Source organism: Lampetra planeri, chromosome 2 (assembly GCF_965212315.1).
Source record: "Lampetra planeri chromosome 2, kcLamPlan1.2.h2, whole genome shotgun sequence".
NCBI classification, from domain to species: Eukaryota; Metazoa; Chordata; class Hyperoartia; order Petromyzontiformes; family Petromyzontidae; genus Lampetra; species Lampetra planeri.
In genome coordinates this window covers 21440307-21466925 of record NC_136108.1, presented here as the reverse complement: position 1 = coordinate 21466925, position 26619 = coordinate 21440307, and the positions used below count along the sequence as shown (strand labels likewise).

Here is a 26619-nt window from a genome sequence, read left to right as displayed (position 1 = left end):
CGGAAGCAAGCAAGCAAGTGAACTTAACATAAAGGATTTAAAAAGACAAAGATCCCCCGTGTAGCCTTCAACAGAACGTTGGGGCAAATGTTGTTAGCGAGCGCCTATTAAGGCCAGCACGGCACACGAGGGGATGGGTGGCCAGCACCACGCCCGGCCGCCTTTGTCTCCCCAGTGGCGATGTTTACACATCGCACCAAGTACACAATTAAGGTTGAGTCGACCTAGGGGAGGCCCTGGACCGGCATAATCGTTACTGGTGGTGGCCGTGAGCAGGAATCGCAATCGGGAAGCCGGGTTTGTTGCGCAGCGTAGCGCTAACCACTGCACCACCGCTCCCCACCACCCTCCCACTTACACAGGAGACGAGTTCGCTAACCACTGCGCCACCGCTCCCCACCACCAATTCACTCACACACAGGAGACGAGTGCGCTAACCACTGCGCCACCGCTCCCCACCATCCATTCACTCACACACAGGATACGAGTGCGCTAACCACTGCGCCACCGCTCCCCACCACCCATTCACTCACACAGGAGACGAGTGCGCTAACCACTGCGCCACCGCTCCTCACCACCCATTCACTCACACAGGAGACGAGTGCGCTAACCACTGCGCCACCGCTCCTCACCACCCACTCGCACACACGAGACGAGTGCGCTAACCACTGCGCCACCGCTCCCCACCACCCATTCACTCACACATGAGACGAGTGCGCTAACCACTGCGCCACCGCTCCCCACCACCCACTCGCACACACAAGAGACGAGTGCGCTAACCACTGCGCCACCGCTCCCCACCACCCATTCACTCACACACAGGAGACGAGTGCGCTAACCACTGCGCCACCGCTCCCCACCACCCTCCCACTCACACAGGAGACGAGTGCGCTAACCACTGCGCCACCGCTCCCCTCCACACTCCCACAAGGTCGCGGCGTCGTCAGCTGAGAGGTCAGCGCGGGGTTGTTGTGGATGTTTGTGGTGGATGTTTGTGGTGGATGTTTTTTGTGGTGGACGTCTCCTCTGTATGGGGAGCGGTGGCGCAGTGGTTAGCGCACTCGTCTCCTGTGTGAGTGAATGGGTGGTGGGGAGCGGTGGCGCAGTGGTTAGCGCACCGCGCTCGATATCAACCCCCGGGGCACCCGAGTACGACCCCCCCCCCCCCTTCCCAGGGCCTCCACATCACCGTCTCGGTCGACTTTCAAGTGAGCACTCGGTGCGTTGTAGACATCAGCAATGTGGGGAGACAAAGGCGGCCTGGCGTGGTCGCATCACCGGCCACGGCAGCCCGGTGCCGGTGGTGCTGGTGGTGGGGAAGCGTCTGGGTTGACGCGCTTGCCAGTCTCACTGGGCCAGAGACCGCGAGGCCTCGTCCACCACCACCGCCGGTGGTGACCGTGGGCCCCGTGGGGCCTCGTGGGGCCGCGAGGCCGCGTCTCAGACACCCCGCGGGCACGTCTCCGCACCAGGCCTCCCCCAGCCCCCCGTCCTTGCCTGGCCGCGTCGCCTGCGCAGCCTCACGTCGGGCGGCGTGGGGGGCAGGCGGTGGTGGTGGGGGAAGTGTGGAGGAGAGATCGTGGAGCTTCGTGTCCACGAGGGGGCGCCGTAATACCAAAGACGACAGCTGTTTAACACGAAGTTAAAGGATTTAGTGACCGATTTAATCAATAATAAAGGGGTTAGATCGCGTAAATAGAGTTGTGTCGTTAAACCCGCCACCACCCGACACAGCCAACGAGTAAGGTTTGTCACGTAAACAGAACGTGGCCAATGAGTTACTACATCAGTGTGTCGGAGGCTACACCCACAACGTTTACAATTCGAGTACGACGTTTCGTTGATGATTACAGCTAGCTTCATCAGGCGATTTGCCACAATTGTGAAGACGTCTTCCTGTTTCGGAGGAGTAAAGGTGATGCCATCACTGTGAGCATAACAGGCGCGAAGATGATGGAGGTTAATGTAATCATGTACATTACAATGGAGCATGTTAATCTGAGGATATGCAGTACAGTTAATCAACATACAGCTGGCGACAAGCTGGGGTCAATCTTGAGAGCCTATTTATAAAGGGATTTCAAATTCGGAATGCAATGGGTACACAAAAACTTTTCAGTGACTTCACAATGTATGTCATTGTTTAACATTCAATAACTGGTCGCCGACATACTAATCTTTACCCATAAATGTAGATGTAGTTAATGTTTCCAATTGCGATGGCTATCGGATTTTGGGATGATGTGAGATTGTCTAGTGGTGGCGTGGCTTGTCGCGAGGTGATCTTGCACACCCATGCTCCGGTTTTCATGAAGATTGGGGAATTTGAGATGGGTGATAGGAGAGGAGGTGACTACATTGGCACCATCGTGAAGGATGGCAACGGCTTTGCCGAGACCTTCATCCAGCAGTGGATAGAGTACGGTTCATGATGACGTTTGCAGAGGTGACATACTGTACTGGACAGCTGTGCACATGTATGTTGCACTTTTAGATACTGCATGTATTCAAATCTATTTGACTACTTAGGGATATTATGTATTACTGTGTGTCCCTGCCTTAAATGCAAAATGTGTCTAAAGTTAAAACTGGAATTTACATGTCGGTATTCTTTTTCATTACATTTGCTATGCACGTATAAAATGTCATCAAATATGCTTCCATTGTACAATGTTATACCTACCCTATCAAACCCCCTAAATGACCAGCATGGTCAAATAAATATGATAAACTCCTTTTTCACCATAAAAATAATCCCCTTGACCTGCCCGGCGTGGGCAGGCCCTCATCCAGCAGTGGATTGACAGTAAGGGCTGTGCGTGTACTGTGCACTGCATGCATTGCCTGTGGGCATTTGCCACGTATTTTTTATCCTAATAACAGACAGGCAGCTTGTAGCTTGGCATTCCGGTTTACAGACTTCTCTGTCGTCGGTTCCCTGTGCAGGTGGCGTGTCCGCAGCCATGCCTGTTTCGCTGCGTGCCCTTCGGCAGCTCGCCGTGTTCTGGGGAGTCATGACAACTGGAGGTGGCAGCCTCATGTACTACCTCCTGCAAAGTACGTCGCAGCCGTGGCTCATCATGTCTCGCCATGCCAAATCACACCGCAGCACACCTAAGCACACGTGTCAGTCATTGGTGTCGTGGAGATACGCGTGACACACGCAGAGACGTACACTCACAATTACATGGCATACGCACTTGCACGTACGCACACACGTGAACACATGCTGAAATTTTAGAGTGGAAAGATTGTTCGTTATATTTACCATAAATTAAACAGAGGAGAGAGAGCAGGTCGGCAATTTATATTTTACTGGACTGCCAGGTTCCCACTCGTGTTGAGAGATATAATTATTTCAGCCCAATCGCTTATCTAAAACGCACCTCAATCCAATAGATATAATGTTTAAAAAAATGTTTATTAAAAGCTTAAAATTAATCCAACATTCATGCTTGAGCTATCAATTAAGTTACTAATTTAAAAAAGCTTTTTTTTGGCCAGGTTAGAATTATACAAAACTTTTTGGGCATGTCAAAAAAGTAAATGTCACAGCGGTTTCCCGCTCATGTAAGCGTGGGACAGTGGTTAAGTCACGGTTACAACCCCGAGTCATTGATAAAGAGGCCACATTCTTACGACAGGGGAAACTTTATAGAACAGCCTCCACGCAGTGGAACACATTTTATTGACCTCGGAGAAAAATGAAGGGCAGAGTTAACATGTACGGCCTAATTTATGTGTTGGTGGAAAACAGCCTCAGAAGTTTTGAAAAGTTCCATTAAGGGAGTTCAAATGATGAGGTAGCCGATTGGTTCATGGGTCAGAGCACCCAGTTGGTTTCACTGACCGAAGTTAATTTTATTATTACACAATTGATTACAAAATGAGTCATATTACTACTCATTATATGACCAAGTTTGCTTTTGCTGACAAATTTACTCTTGTGTTCTCAAGGCACACAAACGGTTTGTTGCAGTAAATCACTCGTAAGAGCTCGTTCTACCTTTACCATTCCCACCTGGATACGTTGTGCAACTTTGTAGGTAAATTACAAATATCTTCCTCTGTGGAAATGCAGACTGTGGGACTGTATGGAGGGGTGCTGCAGTGGTGATATGCTAACTACCTCGCCTGGTATACAGGAGGTCGTGGGTTCTATCCCGACCCTGATTCCTGTATATTTGGGGTTTGCGTGTTCTCCCCATGGTTGCGTGGATTCTATGGTTCCTTTGGTTATTTCGTCCACATTTAGAAACATGCCTTTATAGTGGTTGGTTACTATAAATATCCACATGATAAGCCACTTCGTTGAGCTATCATTTGTGGCCAGGTCGCTTCTGAAAGAGCTATATCGTTCAGTGGGCCTTACATGGTAACATTAATTTGTTTTAGTTTAGATTTGGTTTATAATTGCTGACAACTCCCAGCCCCTGTACAAGTCTAGGCTCAACGCTCCTCGTCCTCTTGACTGACCGTTTGAAATGTTTTTGTTTGCATGATCAACACAAGTATGGGTGGTTAATGCAGACATGATTCCTTGCAAAAGGTTTCTGTTTGGTGTTTTAACATCTTAACACCTGTTTTATTTCCATAAAGGATAAAACCAATTCTTATATGTGCTGACGTTAGTTCGTAGAGTTCCGATTGCCAGTGACACTTCGCTGCCTTCCGATTTGCTGCAGAATATTTTGTGGAATGGGGCTCCACCCCATCCACGTCACGAATTGGGGCAAAAACTGTCTCAAATTTAGTGGAATTGCTTTTGCATACATTTTCGACAATTAAGGGATTCCACGAAAAAGTGTGAAAAAAACTCCGCATGAATCAGACTGCTGGTGTCATGAATGATCACATTCAGCAGGTTTAAGGCTTAACCATTTTAATAAAGCAATTAATCTATGTCCTAATCCACATGGACACCTCTTAATAGAGCCATTTGCAGATATATGCCATCTCAGATTTCTGACAAGCCTCTTGTAGTTTGTGTTTGTTGCGTGATTCTCGACCGTTTGGTACGATATTTTATATTCTAATAAAATGTTCTGTATCTTAGAAAGCCGAAGTGAGGCTTAATTAAGACTTTTAAGGGAGGCCCTACATCATGAATTGTAGCCAAGTGTAGCATGTGTAAGGAAACCGAAGAACCCAGGAAAAACCCATAGAAGGGTTCACAAACCTCCCAGCCTCTTGTGTTTGTGAATTTCACAAATCTCAAGTGCTGGATTTTAGGCATATGCAAGGACATACACAGTGAGATCCCTCTAATCTGTGTAGAGATCCAATAATGGATATCCATAATTCTCAATATCTTGAGTTTTCATCCAGCTCTAACATGCAACCTTTTATCTCAAAGAATTGCAAATTATAGGATTGATTTTCTAATAAACTACTCATGATCCATAAAAACAAAAACTCGAATGGGGGAGCTGTGGTGCAAGAGTTGTATGCCTGGCTATCAACCCAGTTATCTCAGTCAAAATCCCGCCCACGACTAAAATCAGTGGCGAGTGATATCTGAACTACTTGTAGCATCAACCCCAACACGGAAGGCCAAGCTGCACTGACCAGCGTGGTAATAAAGTATGATACAAAAAAACCATGACCGAAATAGGATGGCCTTCATCCAGCAGGAGATTGACAAATAGCTATCAATGTCATTATAACTCCTTCGATTAGCACGATACGCTACGTAAGGTGAGAAAGAAGTCCAACATATATACCTACAACAGAAATGTATTTCTGTAATCAATTCATGGTTTCCACAGTTGGCTCCAATGGCAGAGGACATTTTTTTTCTTAAAGTGAAAGGCCCTCACTTTTCACATAATACATTGGCCAAATAAAAACTGGAACGTGCATCAACGTTGGCAAGGCGTGGTTCATAATTAGGTTTAGCTAAGCTAACTTTATATGGTTTGTTTGTTTTTGAGAATAATGCAGGTATTGAAGACGTAAAAATCAAATAAAACGACGATTAAAAAGAACACACTGTGCCTCAAGACATTTGCTGACAGGCGATGATATGGTGATGATGGTGTTTGACTTTCAGTGTCAAGTAGTTGACAAGTTTATTTTCTCTAACCATGTTCTTCTTGACAGACACAAGATATGTATTGAAACTTAATTATATTTTAATTATAAAGTTGCGTAACTGTAACTTACTGTTTACATCCTGGTACCAGTGTTGGCCACGAGTCCTTGCTCATGTAAAAAAGAGCTGTATTCTTTGTCTTAATAGGCTTTTGTATTAAGAGTATTCAAAATAATAAGAATACTCATTCCTTATTTAACCAGGAAAGGCATGCTCAATCTGAATACTTTTTTTCAGGAGGGGTCCTACATTGAGACGTTTGGCCAACAACAATGCCTTTGTTTGATTTTTAGCAATGGAAGGAAACCAGAAAACCCAGCAGAACAGGGAGAGAATATATAAATGGCATACAACAGAAAGAAGTGCATAACAGAGGGTGACTAGGTAAGTAAACATGCCATGCTAGGCCATGCAGGCATTTCTGTGTGTCTGTCATTGTAGAGTTGAGGTTACAACAGCGATGTCCAACAAACAGCAAAGAGAGCTCTAGGGTGATGTTTGTACACCTGATTGTCACTTTTGTGGAACGTGTCCAGCAGCCTTGAGACACGTGTGTGCATGTCTCATGGTGCAGCCCTTATCTGCTTGCTTTTAGTAACGTTTTACTTTAACATGGGTGCTGGACACAGGGCCAAAGTGGCCAGTAAAACAGCACTATATGAGGTACAATGGATAGGTGTTAATAGGGTGCTTTTTTTAACTGACCAAAATTGCAATAACTTGTGATGTAATTCCAAAGTCAAGCAGTGCAAGGGAAGAAGCAGGAAGAAGATTCGTGTTTCGGACCTGTGGTTAAAGACCGTGTGAATGAAACAAAACTGTCAGTCTAGTAGACCGAGCCCCCTGACATGGGTAGGGGAATGAATGGATGAAGAGGTTTAAATTAAATATATAGTTATTGTGCTGCCACGGTGGCGAGATGTTGACTACTTCGCCTGGTATACGGCAGGTCGTGGGTTCCATCCTGAGCCTGACGCCTATACAATTGGAGTTTGCATGTTCTCCCCGTGGTCGCGTGAATTTTTTCTGGGTCCTCCTTTTTTAGAAACGTGTGTTTAGAGTATTTGGCTGCTATACATTTCCACGTGATGAGCCATTTCATTGAGCTATCATTTGTGGTCAGGTCGCTTCTGAACGAAGACTGTATAACTCAGTGGGCCTTACCTGGTATGATAAAAAGATGTAAAAACGTGTAAATAGTATAGCTGTGTTGCTGGAAAGGATCTGACTGCTTACATTTTTTACAAGCTCGTCATTTTGCAGTGGGGGCTTTACCTGTAAATGAGAGAAACAGACTCACTTTAAAGATTCACCGGCTTCACCAAATTGCATTGCTTTATGGTTTAAACAAGATGCTGATATTAATTTTAGAACTTTCGTGACTGCAGGAATTATTATTTGGTTCTTTCGGTTAAGTCACGTGACTTAACCGAATAAACCAAATAATAAGATGCTGATAATTCATGAAAATGGCGCAAATTCTGTAGGAAAAATAAATGTTTACAGTAATGTGAAAATGTGAGGATTTTGATGAATGATGTGTTCCCTTGCGGTTTGAAGCGGATTGTGTGTAAGAGCTGCAGGTGTTTAAATACGTTCGTGTGTGTTGTGGTGTGTATGTTTATCACCTTCTATCAAGCTGAGATCCCATGCCACAGACAGTGCATTAAGCTGTGACAGAACACAGTGAAAGTCTATTACACTGGGCTGGAAAAGGAGCAGAAAAAGCACAACTGGGTGGTGGTGGTGCCACACGCCTGTAATCCAGCACTGTGGAGACAAAGGTTGGTGGTTCACACAAATGTTGTGAAACTCCAACTGGGTGTCGAGGTCACCGCACCCTGGCTCGTCAGGAGATGGTATTACGTCAAGTGGATTGATCCCCATCTGTAAAGGGATAGGGCGTTTCCCCCAACACACAAGTGGATGTTCTCTGGTACTCCGATATTCTGTTGTGTATAAACACTCATTGGCTGAAAAAATATTCGTATGTATAGAGGGTCGCAGAGCTTGAGCAATCGTTGGTAGTGTTGGTTCACCCATCTTTTCAAGAGGTCAGTGAGTAAGGGGAAGACCTAGAGCCACATGGTATGGTAAGATACTATAAGAGCAAGCCTTGGAGGCCAGGTGCTGCCTGTTCAACAGTTGAGTGAGAAGGAAGAAGCTGATGTTGAAGTGTGGTGTCATCAGTAGTATTGACAGATTTGGCTACCGATGGTACCTTCATTCCAATTAGGTGGAATCTCCTTGCCCTGATTGGCTGCTGGTTTTTTTTACACGCTTTCATTTAACTCACTCTGTTGTTGTATCCTCAAATCTTGTAACTCAATTTTAACCTACTTCCCAATGTGGTATCGACTGCAAACTTGGTATACTTATGTCATACTCATGACAATACTATATTCTATTATAAAAAATGAAAATAAAATATTTGTAAACATTCTTTTTTATATGTTATATTTCGGCTTGGGTCTAATTGTCCACTGTCCCTTACGTTATGGCAAGCTTCGAGGCCACTTCCTGGAGTCGAGGAGTTCTGCCATTACTCGTACGGTACATTTCATTAAAGCGTGTTTTTCAAAAAGTTTTTTTTATATTACTTATTTTTGGAATGGATATGGCTTCTGCCAATTTTGTTTGGCAGAATGGTGATAACATTCCCTCTAGACTTGAACATAATAGAGTCTGTGGAACTTTCCACTGGGCCACATTCTACTCAGTTCATGAATCAGGCCCCTGATAAATAAACAAAATAAACTGTTCCAATTCATTCTGAGAGATCATACTCTTGGTGAGGATTCCTTCATGTTTATAAGTGTAACTATGGATTAAAAAATGTCTAACTATTATGTGGCACACGCTGTTTCCAGAAAATAACCAAACATCTCTGTGTGCCAATAGATATCCTTTATCCATAACAATAACAAAAGTGTTTTCAATATCGATTTCCTGTTCAGCGTAAAAAATTGTGCTGTCTTTAAACATTATATTTTGTTTCCCATTGGGCCAAAAATTGAACTCGCGCTCTGTGGTTTGGCAGTCTTATCAGGAATCCATCAACAACAGCCATGTGGTAAAGTCTCATCACACGTGACATTTATTAGAAAGCTGAATCACAGCTGTGGGGTATTTCTACATCCCTCGCACTTCAACAGAAACAACACTCAAACCACTGTGTGCCGGGCGGACGGATGAGCTCGATATCAGGGCAGGTTTTATTTCTTTAGTCATTAAAAATGTCCAAGAATTGACGAGGCTTGCTGCGAGTGTAAATTGAACACTGAAAAGACGATTTTGTGAAATATTCACAATGCGTGACATTTCTCGCCGGTGTCTTAAACTCAAATACAAACGTTTAAAATTGCCCATATCTAAATTAACAGCTCTTGGTAAATCTAGAAGAAGAAGAAAATCAGAATTATCATTCATGCGGTTAAATAAAGAAACTGATATTGAATTTCCAGCACCCGTACACCACCCAGCCAGGGGTTGTCTGAATGTGGAGACTCTTTGACGCGACTGTGATTTACTCGGAGCTTCTTTCCCACGTGCGAGGTTCCTGATCCATGTGCTGGGCGAGCCTGATCAGGGAAGGCCCTCGCTGAACAAGAGAGCCTTATACGTGTGCCATTATTACACATTTACTTTTCAAAATCGCAAACTGTGTATATTTGTACATTTAATTCTGCAGAAACAATGAAATGCGCTATTCGGTTACGTTTCAAAGCATGCATGATGTAATACAACTGTCAATAGTCGCCTTTGTGACCTGAGCATTGGTGATGATACTATGCTGATAAGTCGTAATAATGATGAAACTGGTCTCTTTTTGTCTCGCTGCTATAGGTTAGTGAGTCATATTTGCTTACGTTTTTGGTTGTGACTTAAGATATCATTTCAAAATTCAGTTGTGCAGGAACTGGTGGTTTTTCGTGACACTTAAGGTCGGAGAGCTTATTGTACCGACAGTGCATGTTTTGGGGTGTTTAAATGTTTTGGGTTTTTAACGGGTTTATCTTGTCGTTAACAAATTTAGCCCATTGTTCCAGCATGTGGGTTTTACTCAGTGGGGTGAGAAGAGGGTGTAATTTCTTGCCCACCATCCGACTGAGGGAAGCCTCACCGTGAAGTCTTAGACACCGCACAGCACCGAAGTGCATTGGAGCAAGAACGTGACACTCACCTGCTTCTCACTCGTTTTCTCCTAATGCCTCAAATACCAGGAATTCCATTACTTCAAAAATGTCCTTGGTTACTCTTCCATCTAAGTCACAACTTGATTCTCAGCTGTCAATTACTTATAACTTTACTTGCATTTGACATATACCTGTGTCTCTGCACACATTAATATACTCGTTACGTTATTTCTGTTGAATGTTTATGCAACTTCATTGTAATTGTACTATGATCAGTCTTTTAATTTATTTATCTGCCCAAGTCACTCTTAGCTACAGGGAAATTTATGATTTTCACATTGATTAATGTTTTGCTAAATATTGTAATTGTCACGTGACACGGTTGTTGTTGCTCTTTATGCTTCAATGCTGTACTCTAATATAGTTTGTTTTGCTTTTCCATTTTGGTGACTACGACCACTCTTGAGCTCTGAACTGGTTAAACAAATACAATTTAACGCTAGAACTTGTTGTGGAATGAGCCAGAATTAACATCAACGTACGACTGACATGTGGCACCTTGAGAGATTCTGAAAGGCGCCTAATGTTTCAATTATTATTATATATGGGCCTGGAAACAATCACTATATATTGGTAAATTATTTAGCCGAAAGCCTGATAAATTATTCCTCAGAAATGGGCTTTACACAAATAAACTATATTCATATCATCGCCCAAACCCACTGACTTTTCTTAATCAACATGATGTCGACAACTTTTGCAAATTCTCTGATCCATGTGTTCCTCTGTTTGCCTGTTTTTTTTATGTATTACCACAAAAATGCGAGCCCAACATACCACACCGAAAAGTTCCAGCAACAGGATACAAAAATTCCGCGGACATCCATTCCGGCGGGGTGGAACCGCGTGAAAGGCAAATAATGAAGGGAAATAGGGCCCGCTACCCCACCTCTGTCTGCCCCTTAATATAATTACAAGCATACGCCTCTCCCGTGCTTCTTTGCACACTTTTCAGCCATTTGTTCCATTTTAATTATCAGTGTCCATGTTTACATTCCATAAGTCAGAGGAGGTGGTATCCCAAAATTATTTTAAAAAGGTACATTCGTTTGTTGCTTAACATGATCGGGTTTTCAAAAGTACCCGACCCGTCATTACTTGTCTTTTTATTCCATCGCTTTGATGCTGAAATATCTTTATTTGTTTAGGGAACGTTCACGCAATTATGCTTAGCCTTTGTCGATTAGGAAAAGGCATTTAACTCGACGGAGATTGATGTTATTATCCAAGCGCTCGCACACCAATTCCTAAATAATATATTGTACTTTAAATAATACAATCTATTTTAAGGATGCAAAAGCTACACTGAGACGGCATTAAGAAGTTAACCAAACGTTGAATCAGAGTCAGACAAGGAGCTACGCTTTTGCTACATTTATTCACAGTGACATTCGAGGATACTTTCCAAAGTTTAGATTGTCGAAATGACGGCGTAAATATAAATAGAGAAGATATGAACCACCTCTGGCTTACTGATGACACGGTGATCATTACAACAAATGGAAATGGACTACAGGGTGTAGTTGAAGAATTTAATGAAAGCTGAAAAGTTTGGCTCAATATATGTATGAGCAAACAAAATTCATGTACCGACATAAATGCTAAATCAATATTTAACAATGTTTTTGAGCAGTTTGTTATTGGGATGAGACCTTAAAACTTTGTGCACATCGAGGTTATATTTTTATTGGATGGAAGGCTGCGATTTAAACCGGACATTTCGACCACTTAGGCTCAATGCTCTGAAACAACCAAAGAGCCACCGTTTTCAGAGCCTTAAATTCATGAGTTTTTCAAGTCGGGCTTGTCCAAAATTTTGTGGTTCTCAACTTTGTGGTTCTCAAATTCCAAAGCTGTGGATTTTTTGGTTTAGTGGTTTCCCAAGTTTGCAGTAAGCTCCGCATTGTTGTGAATTTGGCGACCGCGTGCGTTATGTTTATTCCCCAGATTCCACTCATCTGGCCTTGATTCTGCCTGGGCCATGGTACACTATGTTCCTATAGCAGTGTTATTATCTGCCCAGCACTGTTCAGGAGTGCGCACTTGAAGTGGCGGTCATTATCATTGTTGTGGAAATGGCCTCGTTTGTGCTGAGGCATTTACGTAAGCGTAGTGGCTAAGTGAACAGCGATTCGCTTTTATTACAGCATTGATTTACTCTCCAACACACTGGTGTGCTGCTGTACCAGTAACGAATTGGCATATTCTGTTCATGTGACAAACCTACTAATTGGCTGTGCCGGGTGGTGGTGGGTTTAACAACACATATTTACACGATCTAACCCAAAAAAACCGTATTATGGATAATATTGGTCGCAAAGCCTACTTGTTAATCAGAGGATTGAGTTGGTGATCCTGACACTGGCTTGATAGTTTCCAAAATAACTTCCCATGTGTTGTGAGCTTAAAAGGTCCCAGATGAATAGCAATGCCCTTTATATGCCCATGGAATCGTCACTGAGTCACGAGGCAATGTTTTCAGAAAAGACGAGCATTGCAATGTTTGTCCAGATCCTTTTTAACGAGTGGCATATGGCAGTAAACCAGGGTATCTGCACAAACCCATGCACGTGAGGGGGTGACACTAACAAACTGAGCATGGATTCAAGAATCCATTGCTGTACTGCCATATCGTGTCCACCTGTAGCCTGAGCCTGCAACACCAGAAAATGTCCATAGTCTCCCATCCGAGTAGCAGTACAAGCCAGGCTTAAAAATAGTGCTGAGCTTTTAAGATCGGATGAAAATTACTGGTGAAGTCCAATGTGGGCAATCATTCCCTCAGTTAATCACCTCCAGTATGTAATGTCCAGAATGCTGTAGCCCGAATATATTAAAATGAATAACAACAAACGTTCCTTTTACACATTCAGCACTTTGAACACTGTCCCATCAGCCAACAAGGCTGGAACTCACTTTAAATTATGTGACTGCAGTTAGCTAGGTTAATTTAGCATAAAGAGATAGGGAATCGTAATGGTCTTCATATTCTTGGTTCCTTCGGTAAAGTCACGTAGATAGAAAATAAAAGAAAGTAAAAATACAAATAATAAATTGAAAATTATACAAGCAAAAAAACCCACGACGTTTCGATCGCAACACAAGCGGTCTTCATCAGGCGGAGAGAAAACTAAAGTTTTAAGTCAAAACGTAATGGTCTTAGCATAATAACACGGTGACCACATTACCAATGGCATGCTGCCTTTGATGTCAAGCGAGTAAAGGGGTGCGTAATCCGCGTCACTCTGGCGACACCAATTACGTATGTAATGTCACTGGGCTGCTGTGTTTGCTGCGTATTTTGGCAGAGAGGTTCCAGGGATCTGAGTTTTACCAGCAATCCGTGCGGGCGCTGGAGGAGCACACGGAGAGCATGACTGCGCTGGGCGCACCACCCTTGCGGACACATCTCCTGCACCTCCGCGACACGACCAACAACCACGTGGACGCCTTCTCTGCCAAAGTACCAGCCAGGCACACCGGGGGAACACACAGCGTGGTCGGTCGCGGTGGGAAAATACAGTCGGATGGTCGGTTTAATTGTAGTAAGGCTTCTTGAGCTAAGAAGCTTTTTTTCAATGGCAAGGTATTGTGATTCACAAGGTATTGTTAATACCACAAGGTATTGTTAATACCTTGGGTAAATACATTGCGATTCACCTTGTGAATCACACTACCTTGTGATACCGTGCTCATCTCGTCAAGGAGCATAAACCATAACGTGAACTCCGGTCATCCTCGCAGCGCCTTTTGCCTTACCATAGAATGAAGATGGTCAGTGCATCACGTGCTTTCAGATGTGTTTCTGTGGCCGTCTGGAATGCTTTTCCTTCCGACATCAGCAAGCCACTGTAGCTATGCACTTTTAAATCGAGATTGAAAACTAATTTCTTTACAACTGCCTCTAGTTTGTTGTCCTTCCCCCACACCTCCGATTAGCACAGTTGGCTACGTACGGTGTGAAAGAAGTTCAACATACATACAATGGCGACCCAGCCAAAATGGTTGACACTGTAGCAATCAGGTTATATGGGAAGACAGGGTTTTCTGCGGTTGCATTGAACAAAAGCAGGGAAATGTAATAAATGACCAATAAACAACAGGAACTCCGTACAATTGAAAGCCAGCGAGTAATCCAATATAAAATTATTCGTGACACAAGTGAGAGGAATCACGTTTAACGTGGCATTAAAAACATCACGAATTAGAATTGCATTTGGTAGTAGTAATAGATTTTTACCCTTTTATCTGGCAACAAAACTGACACCTTTTTTACAAGGAGTCATGTTTGCATTGACCACAATACCTGAGATCGGAATGCAAACAAAAAAGACAACTCTGATAATGTATGCACTGTCCTTGAAATTGATTGGTCCACACCCGAGACAGATTTTCTTAGAGCCCAGTCTTACATGGTATTGGACCAGATGACGCCAAAAGGCGCACAACTCAAAGACAACGCACCATCAGAGTATTGAAAGCTCAGGGTAAGCATTTACATTATGAGACCTCCTTTGCCAGTAGCAAGATATAGTAATAGATTTTTACCCTTTTATCTGGCATTTGTTTGTTAAGTTAAGTATTTCCAAAAATGTCATTCCCAAGTCCCAGTCACAAATGTTTTTACCAATGCCATTCACAAGTGTCGCAGTAGGACTCACAAAGCAATGTCTTCAATGCAGACACAGATGATAGGGTCAGAATACTGAGATTAGTGACCAATTAATTCTAGAATTTAGGGGGCCATAATTGAGAAGGCCCTTAACACAATATGAGTTCTAAATTTCGGAATGGATAACAATCGGAGGCCCGTCATATATAGACGGGGCGGTGTTAAACATCAAGACTGGGTGGCTCGCATGGATTGGTTGTGAGAATTGTTCTTCAACTTGTTCAGCACTTGTCGGGTGATGGAGGGTCTTCACACAAATTTGGTCGGATCGTTACACGGCCCAACCCAATCATCTATTGTGAACCGGAATTTAACGTGATTGAAATTGTGTGCTTTCACCGGTTATAGAATGAAGGTTCTCTCGCACTTTGAGCTCATGGTGGCAGCCAGTTCACTCACGCCTGGACAATGATAGTTTGCTTTGCACTTCATCTAGTCTCGTGCTGTTTTGAGAGTTAAAACGCTCAAATAAATTATCAGGTTAATACGTGTCTCCCCGCTCGAATGAGCGTGGAGCGGTTGCTGATTTACGTCGGTGTCCCTGAGCCAGCGTGGTGGAAATAACACTCCCATAGCGGGGGCCAAGTCTACCGAGAGAGAAGAATCACTGTTGGCCTCCCCACACAGTGTTGTTCATTTTTGTTGACCCCAGAAAGACGGACGGAATGAGTCGGTCGTACCGTGCACTCGCGACGTTCCGATTGCGAGTTGCGCACTTTGCCTCCCAACTGGATGCTTGGACAAATATTGCACCATAGGCACAGTGAAGTACCTGCACAGATTTGAAACTTGCCTTTTGAAGGGCCATTCCAATGAGTCTGGCGTAGCGATTTGAGACAGTGCTGTCTGTAACAACATTTCCGTGCTTTGGTGCCAATGGCACAATCGGCATGTATATCATTACGTAAGTTTTAGAAAGGGTATATGAACGAAAATCACTTATAATCAACTGCTTAAGAGGGTGCAGCAGCACAAACAACCTTTGTGAGCACACAAATCTGGTTCTACGACTTTGACAGCACAAATCCCTAATCGCTCAACTCAATATTGGTTGCTTTACACACATCCCTGCGTAGCATGGGGATAAAGTCGACCCACACTTCACAATGAGTTATTGGTTAAAGTGCAGCTGCATAACCAGGCAACCGGGTGATGGTTCACACCAGTGCCAGGTGTGGTTGCAGGCGCATCGCACATATGCTTGCAATCCGCTACACTCTTTTCGTGAAAACGAAATACCTGTGGATTATTTGGGTTTATGCGTTTCCTCTGCCAAAGGCACATATCCCTGTTGGCAATATTCTTATTTTTGAAAGCACAGGCTGGAGTCCAGACAGCATTGCTTACCGTAAGTTTCTCTTAGCACACGGAGGTTAATGAAAACATGTTGTGAAATCCATTTTTTTTTTTTGGATCTTTCCTGAAGTCCACAAAGGTTTGAATACAATATTGCATGTGTATAAAAGGGAATTTTGTACGTGACCTTTCCCGGTACAGGTATAATGTCAAAAAATAAAAGTGTATTAGCAGCTCTTTAATTCACTGCTAGGCGAAAGCCTCCACAAGCCATGTTGGGAGCGGGGTTGTTTGACCATACTTCACCACGCTGGTCAGTGCGGGTCGGTGAATAATTTTTCAAGAGAAGCCCCACGAATAATGGTTTTCACAGGCGTCCATTGACACACAAGTGCACTGCTCTTAGAATAGATCCTCAACCTCGTGACGTGATGCCGATAGCACAATTGGAATGAAATTGAGAAAAACAATTCAAGTAGGATCAGGCTCAAGAGAGGTAAGGCAACGAAGGAGCGTGGTTCACAGGATCAAAGAGTGAATATTCTTCAAAGTAAACGTTTTTGGGTTAGATCACGTAAATATAAATGTGTCGTTAACCCACCACCACCCGATACAGCCAATTAGTAAGCTTTGGCACGTGAACAAAACGTGGCAATTAGCTATTACTTCAGCACTTCTGTTCGATGGCGAGTACACCCACGATGTTTACAATTTGAGTACGACCTTTCGCTGGTGATTACAATCAGCTTCATCAGGCGATTTTCCAGAATTCTGAAAAAGTCTTCCTGCTTCCGGTCTAAAATAGAGCAAGGTGATGAGCAAGGTTATGGAGTCAGGTACAAAGGTCAGAGTGGGGTTCATTGTAATCACGGCAATTATAATGGATATGTTAATCTGAAAATATGCAGTACATATTACCAGATGGGTTAATCCATTCATATTTACGCGATCTAACCCAAAAACCTTCATTATGAATAATATTGTTAAAGTGAAGATTCTGCACGTAGGGGGAGAGGGGTGCAGTGGGGCACAAAGGAAACAAGAATGGAACGTTCTAATTTAATGGGCTGGCCTGGCAACTTATTTCGCATCTTCTCATAATTTGTGACAATTCCTCGTATGCACAAAATATATATATTCAATGCATCCAATTGTCATTGCCCTCATTATCTTATCCTTTTCTTCGAAAATTATTTCATACTGTGGTGTTCAGTACGTTGCTGTTGTTGAAGAGGCTGTGTGCCGCTTGTTTATGGACATCTGTGAAAAAATAGCTTAATAGCTCATCGGATTCCTCCTGCAGTACAAATAAAGATTATGGTCCTTCTGATTCTGTGTGGCACAGCTTGCGATCCCCGTGTCTGGGCAGCACGCCCGCGGCTTCCTGAGGAGCAGCTCATCCCGAACGGAGCCCAAAGAGAGGTGATGCAACTTGACCACATCCACGCGATCCCCATCCACGTGATCTCCAACCGCGGTGCCACGGACCAGACCTTGCATCCGTGTTTTTCGGGAATGCTTTGGGATGTCTGACCAATTATTTTCGTAATTAATACGGCGTTTTGTTTATGGCGGGAAAGCAGTGTCCGGAGAAAACCCGTGCGTGCGAACGCATAACACACTGATGGGTTCAGGAACCCACTTGCTGCGCTGCAATACCCTGGCCATCTTAACAGCCCAATGGGTGTGGGAGTTTCATAAATCCATGTGATCCACCGGCCCTTCCTTCCATAGTCTTTGATCACATGTTTGTGCTACCATGCCCGACTCAATTTGGCATTTGTGGACCTTGCTGTGCCTTGCTGTGGTATGGCAGTCAGCATCTTCCGTGGTGACTCCTTATGACTATCTCAAGAGTGAGTTGTGTGGCCGATTAGGTTCAACCATGGAGTGCTAAACTATGGCTGGGCGGCTATGTTTGTGAGATTCATGTCTGGATGAAGGCCAAAGAGAAAGGAATCTCTGCTTATAGCAATAGGAAGACACTTATTTAGAATCTACATACCTAGGCCGTGACCCGGGCAGTTCAATAGAGTGCTCCAGTGAAGTCCCTGTGACATGACTCCCCATACATATCCATACGTCAACGCCGTGATCGCTCTCCCTCGGTAAACATGCAACGTTGGGCCAACGTTGGCGCATATGGTTGGAACCAACGTTGAACCAACGTTGGCCCGGGCGTTCAATGTTTATGGGGTTGCTACTGCTCTACCAGCCAGGAGCGCCCAGGGTGGGGGACGCGTGATGCTCTGCGCTGCGCGTGTCCCGCTTGCCGCGAGTGACCTGGCCATGCAGTGTCACTCACGGCCGAGCTAGGTCACAAGGGTCGCGGGTCGACCAGAACTTAGCCATTAGTGAGTGGCCGGTCCGCTTGCCTTACCAATGTGGATGGTCCCGGAACAGCTGTAAGCCAGTAAGTAATGATCGATTTATAGTTTTTGTAAAATTTGTATTTGTTACACGGACGATGGTCCCGGTTAGCTAGGTACTGTAGATACCCGGTTATTGCACGAGAGAGTTCCGTGGTGGTACCGTAAGCACAGCAGCAGCAACAAAACAAAGACATGAACATTGCAGAGAATGACTACAGCAGGGTCCTGAAGGAATTTTGCACGACTAACAAACGAGGTGTGTAACGGTCGTAAAGAAACGCACGTGAACTCAAAAAACAGTGCAAATATAACGATTCATATACTTTAATGTGATTTAAAGAATTAATAACGGATCGTCTTTGATGCCCTTCACAAACGTAATACATGTAATAATTTAAGCATGAACAATATCACACACACACACACACACCTTGTATTCCCTTGACCAAAAATTCCCACGCCTAACCTCAAAACGTACGTTACCGCATACTTTCCCTGGAGGTAAATCCCAATGTACAGCCCACAGCAACGGAAATCTGTTTCCCTTTGTGACCAAACTGTACCTTGGCTGCAAGAACCTCGGCAAAAGTCACGCTAAAATAATATTTAAAACAACCCACTCGCCAACACGGGCTCGTGTGGGCCACCTGACCCAGGCTACAGCCTAAAACAGTAGAGATTGTAACGACTGGACTGGGAATAGCCCTGCTCAGCCGCACAATCGTTAAACGTACCTGCAAAATAAAACACAAAATCAACCTCGACGCCGACTCTCACCACCGTCTCAGTCTGATAGGAGAATGGGAATGCATCACGGTATTGTGCTTTCTCTCCAAAAAGAGTTATTCACGATTTAACAACCACATTTCAGATTTTTGCCATCCAAATAATATGACAGTATGTTGAACTTTTATCATACCGTACGTAGCCAACCGTGCTAATGGGAGGTGCGGGAGAAAGGACAAGAAACCAAACACGAAAAGCAGTTCTAAAGAAACGAGTTTTCAATCTAGATGATTTAAAAGTGCATCATAGCTCCAGTGGCTTCCTAATATCGGAAGGAAGAGCGTTCCAGACGGCTGCGCAGGAGCGCAACATTTTATCCCGGTCCCACAATGTCTGCGGTAGGATGTTATTCTGAGAGGATGTTATTCGTGCAACCACATCGTCACGTTTCGGCAGGATTTGGCCACGAAACGTAACAATCTTCTTGGTTCTTTCGGTAAAGTCACGTAGAAGGGAAGTAATAAAATAATAAAAATAAAACATAATAAAACAATTCTCACAACGTTTCGGCCACAACGCAAGCAGCCATCCTCAGGCGAAGAATGAAACACCCCAAGCTTGGAGCGTATATTTAAGCTGGGTTAGAGGGGGGGGAGGTGGGAAGAAGAGCGCCTAAACAAAATAATTTGCATATCAAGAGGAATTCAGCATATGGAAAATGCGTAGGAGGTGGGCGGGGGGGGTTCCAAATCAATACTATGCCCGTGCATTATGCAGGATTAGCAGCATCAAAGGGGGGGGGGAAGGGGGGGAGCATTAACAAAGGAAAGGAATGTTAATAGTATGTAGCTGTAGTTACTAAACAACCACGTAAAAAACTACAGTATAAACTGCATGACAAACTAAAGTATAAACTACATAGCATCATCAGTAAACTTACTATACTCTACAATAAGCTGAGTTACTAACAGTAAGTAATACATGAAAAATTCTACGTTGTAAAAAATTATATAATATGCTTCCATCTAAACTTTATTCTCTTACATCACACGCGTCTATACCGTACTATATACTTCCATAGGCAAAACCAACATTAAATTACATACTGTATTGCTATAAACCACCCTATACCTTATACATTTTTAATATAACACTATGTATTATTCTACCCACCCTAATGTGTATCAAAATGGTTTATTACGTCCTTCCAGTGATTGCTAAGCCAGAATCCATCTTCTCGGTTAAAATTGTCTCTGTGTTTGTAAATGTGGATCGCCTCATGTACGAATCTCTCATGATAGCCAGATGGCTTGCAGAGAACCTCTGTCTTGGAGAAGTCAATGTCATGTGAGCCCACTGAGTTGTAACAGTGATCTGCCACGGCTGAGGTGTTTGTCCTACAGTGTTTCAGGTCAGCTTTATGTTCACGGATGCGGTCCGAGACATGTCGTTTGGTTTCCCCAATGTAACTGCTACCACAGAGGCAACTTAGTTTGTAGACACCAGGGTACTGTATGTCTGGAACCACATCTTTTACAGACGGTACCAGATCACGGATTTTATGTACTGTGTTGAATCGGACCTGGATCTTGTGTTTAATCAGGATTTTGGAGATCTTTTTTGTGACCCCAGCAATGTAGGGTAAGGTGATGGTCTTGAAAGGCTCCTCAACAGGATCCTTCTTGGTGGTTGGAGTGATGGCTTTGCGGATTGTGTAGTCGGAGTAACCATTAGCCTTAAGAGCTTGGCGTACGTGTTTGAGTTCACTGGAAATGTGTTCATGGTCGGAGATGCATTGGGCTCTATGATATAGAGTCTTGATGAGGGAATTCTTCTGGGATGGATGGTGGTGGGAATCCGGTTTTAGATAAGCATCCGTGTGGGTGGCTTTCCTGTAGACAGAGTGGCTCATTGAACCATCAGGTCTCCTTTTGATTAGGACATCCAAAAAGGGTAGCTTGCCATCATTTTCGACTTCCATGGTGAATCTGATGGCTGGGTGTATGGAATTGATATGGTCGTAACAACTTTGAGGTAAACAATTGAGCAGAGCCGAGAGACAGCTCCAACCTCCTCAACGTGACTCTGTGGCCACCACTGCAGTGTCCCTGGCCTCGAACGCCCAGGGAGGGCGGGGCTACAGGGACAAGGGGCGGGGCTACAAGGATAAGAGGCGGGGCTACAGGGACAATGGGCGGGGCTAAAGTGAGGGGGCCGGTTTGGTGAATGCTAATCGAGTGAATTTTTCAATTGGGGATGCATCATTTTGGTGACAATTCATCGAGAAAATCCTCTGCACCTATTGCAGTCACTCAATGAAAGTACTGTAATTTGAAAGTACTTTTTTTTCCTCAATGTATGAAACACGAGAGCCTGGGACATGACTGAGGTGTGGAGCTCCAAGCGAGGGGCTCACACGTGACGAGAGGACATCCATCCCTCTATTTAAGAACGACGCAGGAGGATTTCTCAACAAATCTGGTTGTCGCCTAATAATGCAAGCTGTAATTACAGGCGAAACGTCGTACTCAAATTGTAAATATTGTGGATTTACTCTCCAACACACCGGTGTGCTGTACTGGTACGAATTGGCATGTTCTGTTTACGTGACAAATCTTACTAATTTGTTGTGTCGGGTGGTGGCGGGTTTAATGACACATTTATATTGACGCGATCTAACCCAAAAAACCTGAGAATTGATATTGGTCTTTGCCGTGTCTTTCTTTTATGGTGGGACTGACACAGATATAAATGGGTGGCCTAGTTAGAGCAATTGAGATGCGTGGCTTGGCGAGTACATGACTGTGTGGATAGCCAAGGAGATCACATTTGTTTGCGTGGATGCTTGTTCCCAAGGCTCTTTTGGGCCAAAGAGAATGCAAGGTAATATGGTGGGCGGCGAGTCTTGTTGGGATGGTGGGTGGTGAACTTCAGAGGCATGCACCGATGGGTGTGGGGCACTTGACGGCCTGGTCTGGTGCCGCCCTTGCAGGTGGGAGATACAGGAGGCGGTGCTGTGCTTGGGCAATGGCAGCTGCATCTCCATTCTGCGCAAAGCCGAGGAGTCAGAGGAGTGACGTGGAGGTGACAGCGATGCCGTCGAGGGAGCTTGCACGGAGGGTTCAGTTTGACGGGTGATCACGGCTCGGGGTCAAGCTCAGGGCCTTGTGCTCGGGGTCACTTCTCCGTCAGCCGATGGTTGACTACCGCTTGTGGGAGACCGCCTGTTGGTTGCAGTCCTGCGACCACAAGTTGCATTTAAAACACTTTAAGGAATGTTTTTTGTTTGTTCTTGTACTGCTTTGAATGGCACTCGAAGGAATTTCCTTTGAAGGAGCTTTATGCAGCTCACCACTTGTACTTGACATTGCAAAACACAATATTGTTAAATAGAAATTCTAAGATTTTAGTTATTGGCATTCTCTGCAATGAGTCTATACATAAGCAGTTACCGAAAACCTGTACATTTACATTTGTTCGATGAAATGGTTTATTTTATTTGATTAAAGGCAGCTTATGTCTGAATCAGAATATTTATTTAGGCTGCAGGAGTCGTCCAATGAGCTATGCAGCTCTTCTTCGCAGATGCCCAATAGGGGCAGGTCAGCAAGGTACACCAAACAATACAAAGAATGATTGGAGTCCAAAAATAGAGAAAAGGTAAGCAAGTCACTATAAATGAATATAAATAAAGTATACAAGTACAAATTTCACGTCAACATGCTGCCTTGAAGGAGTGCGATGTTCACGGATGCTGGGTGGCTGTGCTGGAAGATTCAGCAGCAGTCACGACTGAATCGCGGTGCAGAGTTGATGGTTTGACTTCCGCATTCATTCACAGCAGAAGGGAATCAACCGACAAATGTTGGCTGCAGTAAAGACAATGTAACCGGTATTGTCCAAAACGTCTCGATTCTGAAAAATGACACTGGCAGGACCCTCCTGCAGAGTCTTGAGACTCGGTGAGGCTGTCCTGAGCAAACAAGCATCAATGATACGAATATGTGCTGGTGTTGTCGCTAAAATTCCACGTAAAGCATGCCAAAAATTTATAAAATCACGATATCCGTTTACTTCTACGAGTCCCCTGGAAAAGGACATCATCCTGGGTAAAATAAGATTGCTTAAATGTGGCTGCAGTACTTGGCTTTGATTTACATAATAAAAGATACAACGTTTGCTGAAAATCAGGAGTTCACAATAATATTTTATTATCAAAGTATGTAACAAAAGCTTTACAAAAACATTTATTGGATAAAAGCAATAAAGTGTGGATACCAATGTAAAAATATATATACTTTCTTGTTTTTACTTTCATTATGAGCTGCAACCCGACTGCGCTTACGAGTATGGAAAACTGATCCTGTACTGCAATAGTTGGGATGCAACAACTCGCCAGTTAAAAATAAATGCTCACAACCAGTGCACATGCAATGGATCCTATCTGTCGTCAATTATGTAAGAGTCGTACATTTCCACCCATTTAGCAATGACCATGTTTATGATTCCTGTCATAGCAGGCATCTATGTTCGGCAAGTTGGAACAAAAGCTAAAAACATTCGTGAAGAAGCATGGAGGGGTGCATGTCCGTAACTCCGCTGCGATACAGGAAGAGGAACGCATGAGTGGGCCGATGGCCAGTTGGAGTGGCAGGAACGTGCCCGAGACTCATCCACCGTGGAGATGGCGGCAATGAATTCAGCTCGAGTACGGGTGCCAGATTGTAGCATCTCAGGATCGCGGTGGTTTGGGGGAAGCCTTCATCCAGCAGTGGGCATATCAATTCCGATATGTTTATACCACTAAAGACGCTGCATGCACCACGAGGGAAAATATCAATTGCTGGATTGAATGTTGGCAACCGATCAAATCGTGGGAAGGAGCAAATCATGATATCGTTTTGTGGCAGAAGCAGAACCCTAAACTACTATACTATTTCTATATTAACAGGTTAGGCCTACTGAGCTATGTAGCTCTTTTTCAGAAGTGATCTGGCCACAAATGCGAAGTGGCTTATCATATATAAATTTACAGCAGCAAAATACTCGAAATGCGTGTTGATTCTAAATGTGGCGGGAGAAACCGGAGGACCCGGAGAAAATCCACACCACCACGGGAAGAGTAGGGTGGGTTGGGATCGAACCCACGACCTCCTGTATACCAGGCGAGGTAGTTAACATCTCACCGTGGCACCCGTGTCGGAGCTGTGAAGAGGGACCAACAGCTCTGGTCTCAGACTAGGCTCTAAGAAAAGCTGTCTCGGGTGTGGACCAATCAACTTCAAGGACAGTGCATATCATTATCAGAGTTTCTTTTTGTTTGCATTTTGACTGCTTGTGTTGTGGTTATTGCAAACATGATGCCTTGTATAAAGGTGTCAGTTTTTGTACCAGTTGAAAGGGTAAAAACATATTCCTATAGCTCTGGTCTCATCTGGAAGAATCCAACTGCACACAACCATTTTCAAGTCTTTTAAGAATTGGTCACAATTTGCAACTCATCAGAGGCACTCATTTGTCCCTTTCCTGAATTCAAGCCTTATCCTGCGTGCCAACATGCCAACAATGCACGGCCCAGCGTTGTTTGCTTTATTAATTTCTGTGCAGGGCCACACATTGCAGTTCTAATACAGGGTTTCAAGTGCGCGTGCCCCCTAAAGTGAATGGAGTGGTTTAACGGCGGTCGCACCATGCAGTGTGCACGCATCATCAACAAAGGTGTGTTGATTATTACACGTCAAAACTTACATTGCAAGAGTCCCGCTTCGATATTGCCCTAAAACAAATCCTACGTACAAAGATGGGGTTAGATGGCCCGACTTGTACCGCTCATCCGTGAATCTGCCATAGAAGTCATTATAACCGATGATACTGTTTAGGCTCGGCATACAAGTAATTACATCAAGGCTAAGGTAAGTGCAGTATATTTCTTATGGAATAACTAATTACATCTCACTGCAGTCACTTAACATTTATAGCAATTGACAATGACCTCACTGAGGCTAAGGTGTGCATTTACTTCTATGAATGTGTGGAGGATTGCATTCGTTGCTTGTGCTTACAGCCACTAATTTGACGATACGCAAACCTGGGACATTCACACTTGGACAACTGTGATGACATTCTGCCGTGAAGCAGAGGTGGGACAAAGTCATTGTTATGCAAGTCCAAGTCGAGTCGCAAGTCATCAAATTCATGACTCGAGTCTGACTCGAGTCCAAGTCACATGACTCGAGTCCACATCTCATAGGTGGGACAAAGTCATTGTTATGCAAGTCCAAGTCGAGTCGCAAGTCATCAAATTCATGACTCGAGTCTGACTCGAGTCCAAGTCACATGACTCGAGTCCACACCTCTGGCGTGAAGTCTCAGGAAAATCTGAGAGTTTATTTACCAACGTCGGCATAAATTTAACAAAACACGACGGTGCAAAACAAGAGCTGTAAATAGCTTTGCAAAGTGTCACCTCCAAATAACGAATTAGAGAACGCCGACATTGGTGTTCTCGAAGTGCCCCGAGGTACGGTGAAATCAACTCGGTTGAAACTGTTATAACAAGCGTGAAAAGTAATATTGCTGGTGTCACAAGCTTCCTGTGCCCCTTGATGCCGACGGCTGCTGCACAGAGAACGCGTTTGGAGTCTACCGATCAACGGTGACGACACGGACACACACACACACACTGCTCGGATTAGCGGACGTTCGGCCCGCCAAGAGTCCGAGGTGCGGACGGGCGTTTGCGGGTACAAAGACGACCGCGCAGCAGCAGCAACTCCGCCTACACGCCGCCGCCCTGCGCCTCAATCCGTACCAACGCCGGCCACGGCCTCACGGGCCGCACGGGGCCCGGGCCAGTCCTCCACCGGCCATTCGGCTCAAGCGGTTACCGCTCCTCGAACAACTCGGGTGGGGGGGGGGCATCCTCAGAGCACGATCTCTCTCTGGATGTCGTGGGCCAGGGGGCAGCTCTGCACCAGAGGGCAGCAGCGCGACATGGGCTTCTGCTCGCCAGGGAACGAGGGGGAAGCGTCCTCATCCGGCCCGGCCTCCCCCGCAGCCTCGGGTGCCGCGCCGACCTCCCCGTTCGCCGCCGCCGCGACCTCGCCGCCCGTCGTGCCGGCCTGGCCGGTGGCGTCGCGCTGCGCGCCGGGCTTGGCGGGACGCGGGACAGGGTCGTGCAGGCTCAGCCCCAGCAGCGTCAGGGGGATGTCCGACGGCAGCAGCCACGGGTGGCGCAGGCTCTCCTCGGCCGTGGCTCGCATC

The 26619-nt window shown here is 44.7% G+C and overlaps 2 protein-coding genes across 4 annotated transcripts in view; one reads left to right on the top strand and one right to left on the bottom strand.

Moving 5' to 3' along the window:
• Nucleotides 1-815: 815 nt before the first annotated feature.
• On the top strand, nt 816-23779 carry COA1 (cytochrome c oxidase assembly factor 1). 3 transcript variants are annotated; one of them, XM_078610180.1, is made up of 5 exons: nt 816-954; nt 2947-3057; nt 13599-13753; nt 17604-17680; nt 22349-23779. In XM_078610180.1, exons 2-5 carry the CDS (start codon nt 2964-2966, stop codon nt 22431-22433), a joined length of 411 nt encoding a protein of 136 aa, XP_078466306.1. In that variant the 5' UTR covers nt 816-954; nt 2947-2963; the 3' UTR covers nt 22434-23779. The 3 variants fall into 3 exon arrangements, with proteins under 3 accessions (XP_078466306.1, XP_078466296.1, XP_078466317.1); XM_078610170.1 differs by lacking the exon at nt 816-954 and adding an exon at nt 975-1208; XM_078610191.1 differs by lacking the exon at nt 816-954 and adding an exon at nt 1199-1219.
• The window catches only part of LOC144729717 (serine/threonine-protein kinase 17A-like), a 33187-nt gene continuing 30111 nt past the window's right edge, over nt 23544-26619 (bottom strand). Inside the window, exon 7 of the mRNA XM_078610159.1 lies at nt 23544-26619. Coding sequence (XP_078466285.1) covers nt 26280-26619 — 340 coding nt within the window. The 3' untranslated portion in view covers nt 23544-26279.

What these genes read in the sequence shown, in the direction of transcription:
- COA1 (XM_078610170.1), top strand. Translation starts at nt 989, where the DNA reads ATGTTTGTGGTGGATGTTTTTTGTGGTGGACGTCTCCTCTGTATGGGG. An exon ending in CCGTCTCGGTCGACTTTCAA is followed by an intron (nt 1,209 to 2,946) that starts GTGAGCACTCGG and finishes TTCCCTGTGCAG; the next exon opens with GTGGCGTGTCCGCAGCCATG. An exon ending in CGAACGGAGCCCAAAGAGAG is followed by an intron (nt 17,681 to 22,348) that starts GTGATGCAACTT and finishes CCGCCCTTGCAG; the next exon opens with GTGGGAGATACAGGAGGCGG.